Source organism: Streptopelia decaocto (genome assembly GCF_964273445.1).
Source record: "Streptopelia decaocto genome assembly, chromosome: 1".
NCBI lineage: Eukaryota > Metazoa > Chordata > Aves > Columbiformes > Columbidae > Streptopelia > Streptopelia decaocto.
In genome coordinates, this window is record NC_138663.1 from 193,538,414 (window position 1) to 193,545,920 (window position 7,507).

The window sequence follows — 7,507 nt, forward strand, 5'->3', positions numbered from 1 at the left end:
GGAAGATTGAAATGTTTCTTTAGAGTTCTTTATCTGAATTAGAAACTTCTTGATAAAAACAACTCACTCCTGCCACACTACAAACCAGATTACTACCTGGAACAGAGAGAAATAATAAGTTCATCAAACGTTCTATTGGCAGCTTCTGCAACTTCGGCTCCTTCCCGCTTCACTTTCAGTTCCAAGTATTTCAGGATCTATTTCATTCAGTGTTGAATAAACATGCATTTATTATTTCATTATTCATTGTTATTATTTCATTATTTGCACTTTTTTTAAAAAATTCAGAACAGAAGCAATGAACAGTAAGACAGCAAACAATACTCCATCAGTAAGAATGACACAAAAAAAGGCAAACCAGAGGATGACTATATAATGTAATTGAGGAAAACCTGTAACTCATTAATTCCTTTATTTTCTCTAACATCTAGTCAGCTCGTGTTATTTGGATCCTCATGTCAGCTGAAGTCTTTAGCTCTATGAGGCAAGAACCACACAGATCTTGGGCCCACTGCCTCACTTTCCTTTCTTGACGCTCTATTACAGCACTGTACACAGACAACTAGCACAATAAAATTTCTACTGTTTTTTTAAAACTCATTGTGAGCATAAAGGAAAAAAATAAACATTCTTCCTCTGGCTAAGCATCAGTTTTGTCACTAAAATTACAGTTAATGAAGAGCCTATGGAGAAAAATATCTCGAGTAATGCAACACTGCTTTGTCAATTCTCAGTCTTCGCTGAAAGGTGGCTGGAAGACCACAGTTGTATGCGTGAGTTATTATATCGAGCTGCTGAAATGGTAGGTTTTTACAAGATGCTATTAGTATACGAATTAGGTATTTACCATAACTTTGCTTAACTGACAAATTGCCCACTGCAACAAATGGAAAACCGCTTTGAAGGACACTTAATGCCACACTTACTAGAATAAATTTACTTTGAGCTTTTGAATCGTTAAACACTTCTATGCCTCGGTATCTTAGAATACAGGTAAAATGTGAATAAACAGCAAAGACAGAACTGCAGGCTTTTCCACAGCACATTCAGTAAGAGTTAAAACAAAATAATTATAATTTATGAGGTTCATAGGTTACTCAGTAAAAACTATTAACAGCTTTATCCACTATCTTAGGATTCTTCCTATATTTTATACTGTGCATAAAAATGCATTACTTGCTTTACATGTTTTACATATTGTGTCTGTCAAAATTTCCGTTGCCCATATAATTTCTTTTCCAACTTTAAATCCAGAAAGCGACATGGAAACTAGGAAGTTAGCGTAGCTGGCTAGAGCAAAAACAAACACTAAATTTTACCCTGATCCAAGGAACCACAAGCTTAGTACTTAAAGACTGGCTTATGTATGGTTCTGCAAAATATATTAATTGACCCAGTAACTTTCAATTATGCACAGGCACATGTACTCCTTTACAGACCACTCCTGTAGCCTTTAAACTGCAGATTACAGTCTGAAGTTTAAAGCTGTATATTCACAGAAATAGCGCAAACAGATGGAGGACAAAAGAGATGTCAAAACAAAGGCAGTAAAAACATGTTTAAATAGCATGTTAGTATGTCACTACTCGTAACAAAAAGCTTCAATCAATGGATTTAAGATTAGATGATTTATTTAACTTATTTTCACCCACCTCATCTGCATCATGTAAGTGGCTGAGATTACAAACAGCTACATACAAAGCTCCATCAATTTCTTCCACAGTTTTGCTGTCCTAGGGAAAGATTCACCAATGAATATAAAGTTGGTTGTATGACTGCAAGACAAGATGGGCTACACTAATTTGCCATTTTGACAGAGGCACTTGATGTGGGCTACTCACCATCTGTGTAAGGCTCTGAGCAGCTCTGTAACTGCAAACAGGCCCAAAATACTTAGCTCACCTGAATTACACTGAGAACATTTACACTGTAGTATTTCTGAAACACGGATTCCAATTTTTTTGTTTGTTAAATACATGCAATTTATTTGGATACGCACAAAAAACAAATGAAGAGATAGTACGTGAAGGAAAAGCAAAATAAAGTTACTGATACAGAGAATACTGCATCTCAGAAAAAAAAGGAAAATATTTTGGGAAAACAAAGAAAAATTAAAAACTGCAAGAAGCTCCCAGTGGCATACTGATGAAAGGCGATAAAATATTTGCATATGAATTGGCAAAGGAGCAAAGGTATATACAGAGGTGTCTTATTTTGCCACTGGCACTACTACAGCTAGTGTTAAGAGTACTGGTTAGAGTGCTGGTATTTTGTAAAAAGCAAAATGAGAATATCATCAGCTGGGGATTCCCCAAAAAGTCAGGGATGGTGCTGTGTAAGTCTGTCACTATTTGACAACCAGTTCACCTTACTAAAAGGCAACTTAACTAACATGTAAACACCTCCAGTTTCTGAAGAGTTCTTCACTAGCATTAAGGAGAACAAACTCAAACTAGAGATAAATTAAAACTTAAGAGTTCAAAAACCTGAAACAGATCTGCCTCCAACCAGACATTGGTTTCAGTAAAAGGAAGCGCTGCCCACAATCTGGGAGAGATCTGTCAGTCACACACATCACCACAGAGTTTATTAAAGGCTCTTGTTGTCACCTTCATCTGTAGAACAACTTTCCAATTAATGTACCTGAACATCTTCGACCAACTATGTCTCCTTCCTAGGAGTAGAAAAAGGGCAGAAAACCCTGCTCCTATTACGACTTGGATGTTAACTGTGTTAGAAATACTTCCCTATGACAATTATTACCACTCTATTTTGAGCAGATGCAAGGAGATGTAACAGATAAAAATGGAATTACATTGCTCCTTCTCTCCTTTGTAGTTCTCATTATGATCCATGATGCAGTCATAAAAATACATCTAAAACTCAAAATATACTAATTCAGTGATATAACAAATGTGTTGCATGAATCTTGCAGCTATCTTGAATTTAAAAAGAAATATAAAACCCCCAAACTCAAATATTGTGAAGCCTCAGATGTCTTTTTTAGAAAAGTTAAATTCAAAATGAAGAGTTTCACAGGCAGCTGAACACACTAGCCCTCCTTGGCTGTGATTTGGTTGGGTTTGAGTTGCATTCATTTTATCAAGTTATTTTACAAACACTATAGCTGCACATCAAGTCTATGATAAGATGGAATAACAGCATGTTACTTTTAAGGCTGCAGGCTTTTGTGTTCTATGTGCAGTATTAACTATGCATATACAAAAATAACAAATGAAAATATAAGGAAATTTCATATTAACACACCATGTCTCCTGATGGAGCTAGAGCTGGTTTATCCCTCAGTCCACCATTTGAAGAAATTCGGGGCTGAACTTTTTTCTCTTCAGTACTGGGTCTGAAGGGACTGCAAAACAAAACTTGTAAAGAAAAAAACCTACACATTTTAAACAAAATATCAAGCTACCCGTAAATACTTTAGACACGAGTATTACAAAATCTCTCATTAATTACACACACCAATTTCTGAAACAGTTGAATTCACACTGCAATATACTACAGATACCTCATTTTTCAAAAAGTTTCCTTTATACTGGCATAATCTTAAAATTCATCTTTTGTAACTATTTTTCACCTGACAATTTTGGCAAGGCTAAAAAAATCCTTAGTAGAAGGTAGTGATTTTTAACCTCAGTGAGAGTAACATCCCAGGATTAGTTTTTCATTTGTTGCCTAAATATTTTCCTTTAGATATTCCATGAGATATTGATTAGGTCGTTAAAATCTTTAGAATGCATGACCAATTCTATTAAAACCATCTACTGACACCCTGTTAGGAAAACTCTTAAAATTCTGTTGCACGGTCACCCATACCTGCTCTTCTTCCAAGTACATATAGATCTAAACAGCTGTCAAGACTCTCTCAAAAGCAAGGTGCATAAACCAGTGTAATGACAGGAAGGACACACAGTGTGGTTCTTCCTCTGTCCAGTTTGTCGTTTCTGATGGACTGTGAGAAGACCTGGAGAAGACTGCTGCAGTGACTGACAGCCATACATGAAACCTTGAGTTTCTGTTTTCCTTTGGGCAAGGTTAGCCGTGCACCAATCTCAGAAGATAAATTTCCTATGCGTCCCTTACAGAGTAGATGTGTGTATAACAGATCACTTATATAATAGATCTGAAAGAATTATCTGGGCCTATTCTCATTTGTATCAACATGAATCTCCACAGCAATGAAGGAGGAGGGAAAGACACTCACTTTAAGACTGCCTTCAATTTCACACGGCTAGACAAATAAAGCAAATAAATGTAATTTACATATGACACCACCACAGAACACTGCTGCCATCTAATCTAGGCAGAAGGTGCAACGGGAGCAGCAGGGGAGTGGGGAGAAGGAGGCACTTCAATGATACAGTCCTTCCCACCACAGCCTGCCATTTCAGCAGCTTGCTGTTCTCCCTCCAAATCCTTACCAGGCAGTGCTTACAACTTTCCGTTCCAAACACTTTCAAGCCAAACCCATCTGTTTCTTGTAGCCTTTCAATGAATTGCCATTTGTACTCGAGGGTCGAACAGTACTACAAACCCATACTGAGAACACATTAGTAAAGTTTAAAGAACACATTATATACATAAATATATAAATCATAATTTTAAAAAACCCACACAACGAACAACTCAAAAAATCCCCAACAGCTGAAGAAAAATGGCTGGAAATGCTTGCTCAGTCAGGTCCTGCCATAGTCTGGCATCTAAACACATAAAAACCCAGTTGAGTTAATAAAGCTTTACCTTGCTAGCCTTCGTGAATTGCCACTGCGCAGCCCAAGTTTAAAATCAGTTTCGGTCTAAATTCAGAGGGAAAAGGTAAAGCAAGTTCATATACAGGCCTAAATCCAAGTCCCAGTAAAAAACATTCTATAAGCCTGTTTCACCTACACGACTGCCTCCCCCACCCCATTTCAATCCAAAGATCTGACTTACTTGTATTTTGCAAGAAAGGCTAAATCTGAATTTCATAACAGGGAAAAAACAAACCAACCAACCAACCAAACAGAATTTCCACATCTTATCTTTTGCATAGATTTAAAAAAAAAATTCAACACGCACTTAGTGTTTGTCAAAAACATAAATTTCTGTGAAACAAATGGCATTAAAATGTCATAACACAGAAAATATTCACAAGCAGAGCATTTTTTTTAAATGCACAAACAGAAATATATTAGAATCATAGAACCATCTTGATGCAAAGTGAAGTTGTTTTTTTACAGAAAGCTTTTAAGTCCTTTTATTTGGGAGCTGACAGGGAAAGAGGTTTGGTTTTGTTTTGTTAATATACACACGCACTGGTTCCTTTCTTGCACATTATGTGCAGACAAGAGGGTAGAATGATGCTGGAAACACGGGGCACCAATGAGAACTGTAAAAACAAGCCTTCCTAAAACCAGACTTTAGACATCAGATGTGTACTACATAGCTACACCACGTAACATGAAATGTGAGGAAAGCCTTGCTAGGAAACACGTAGTTATTAAATGCAGGCCCTCACCTCAGAGGGGACCTTAGCTTGCTTTAACCACTCAGATTGAAAATGCAAAAGATCCTGGAATATCACTGTTTCATACCACCACAGTGACTACTGAATAGAAAGCTTTAGATCAACTTACTTCTGTAGAAGAAAAGCCAATAACATCAGTGTCTTCATCCTCCACATCATCATGCAACACTGTAAAAGTAAGCATAGGAAACTCTTGGCCACAAATGTTGTTAACGGTAGGGCATCTTACTCAAGATGACAAGCAAGAACACACGATCACTGGAATAGTCTTCTGCATACTATTCATCAAGTCAACAGGAATTTGGACATCGACACTTGTAATGACAGTATTTGAAAACTAGGAATAGGAGTCTGGATAAATAGATAGAGAAGTCATCTGGGAATTACAAAAACTTCCTTGCATTTAATGATTAGGATATTAGCTCATGATTACCTGCATTAGGTTGCTGCTACATTCAGGACAGGATAAATGCATGAAAGGGAAGGCAAACAGGCAAAAGAAAACACACAAATGTGTACCTATAGTACAGGCAAAAAAAATAGTTTCATGAAGTGCGCATAAATACCAGGTACTCAACACAATTTTAGAACTCTTGGAACTCAAGCAGAAAATCCCAGAAAACCGAGGTTTCTTTTAAAACAAACTTTTCTGTAGCTTTGTCAAGAAAAACAGAAGGGAAGACAAAGGTATTGGTTGTTCTTGCTGAGTACTGGAAATGCAGTAAATAATGTGTTAATCAAAATCTGGCAGCCCATCACTTGTCTTTAACAGACCACATAAAATATACATTTACAGTGAATACTACATAACACAAAATCGCTGGAAATAGAAGATCCAAAGGGTTACCTTTCACACTCATACCTTTTGACATAGGACACAAATCACTGTTTCTCTGATTTGGTTCTGTAAAGTCCTCTTCCAGTATCTGAAGACACTGCCTTTAGAAGTAAAAATTTAAGATCATTAGATATATCAACCAAACACGAATTCTGACTTGTACCTTCCTTAGAACAAAGCTTGGCCACTTTTTACAAAATGACGTTATGTAAAAGAAGATTAAGATAATGAAACGCACACCATGCACACAGGAGAAACAATTTACTGCATGAATTATCAACAGAAGTGATACCTGAGCTTCTAGGTAAGCAAAACCAGCATTAAGGTAACTAGAACCAGTATGAACAGATTGCCACAAAATAAATTTTAACCACATTCATTACATAATTATTTAACTAAAAATATACTGAATAGATCAACAGTGATTTATTTATATACATAGAAATCAATACTAGAGATTGGTAGTCTGATAACTCAGTATTTGACAACATCCTAAAATGCATTTAAAATGTCTTTTTTCCTGAACTTACTCCAAATGCTAAAACTTTCCACAAACTGTTTGTTTTATACACATACATATTATATAAAAATGGACTCATTAACAACACTGCAGAATACAAACATTATTTTCTACATTCCCTCAACACTGCTTCCTGACAATTATACTGTCAGAACTTCGAAGTAATAAAGGCACTAATCTCAAAATTCACATACCTTATAGCTCTCATTTTCCTTCTATTAAGCTCTTCATTACTGTCAGCCAGCAAGAAGTCTTTCTTTCTACTCATGATGGTGTCTGACTTTACTAAAAAAAACCCAAAAGAAACAAACAAAAAAACGTTCTCTACAATATACATGTCAAAATTTGAGCAAACACTACAGGTTGCTTACATCACTTGGCAAAGAGTAAAATGAAAAAGACACAAAATCCATAGAAAAAATACACCTGTTTTTTCCTTGAAAAGTGAATCTTTTCAAGGCAGCACAAGACTGGCCTGTTTTGCTCTATCCAGTTCCTCCTCTAGATGCGCCACCAGACACAGTAGAAGACACCACCACAGGTCTTCAAACCTCCCTCCTGACCATACATCCTCAATATGGCTCAGTTTTCTGCAGTACCTCGATACTGTAGGTTCACACCCTGT

The 7,507-nt window shown here is 36.4% G+C and overlaps 1 protein-coding gene across 1 annotated transcript in view; it reads right to left on the minus strand.

The window, feature by feature from the left end:
• Nucleotides 1-7,150, minus strand: part of RNF17 (ring finger protein 17) — a gene marked incomplete at its 5' end in the record, with an annotated part of 52,663 nt that extends 45,513 nt beyond the window's left edge. Inside the window, 7 exons of the mRNA XM_082043359.1 lie at nt 97-197; nt 1,653-1,733; nt 3,268-3,367; nt 4,759-4,814; nt 5,634-5,692; nt 6,387-6,463; nt 7,077-7,150. Of these exons, the coding sequence (XP_081899485.1) occupies nt 97-197; nt 1,653-1,733; nt 3,268-3,367; nt 4,759-4,814; nt 5,634-5,692; nt 6,387-6,463; nt 7,077-7,150 (548 nt within the window). The remainder of the gene's footprint in view (nt 1-96; nt 198-1,652; nt 1,734-3,267; nt 3,368-4,758; nt 4,815-5,633; nt 5,693-6,386; nt 6,464-7,076) is intronic.
• Between the last annotated feature and the right edge of the window lie 357 nt (nt 7,151-7,507).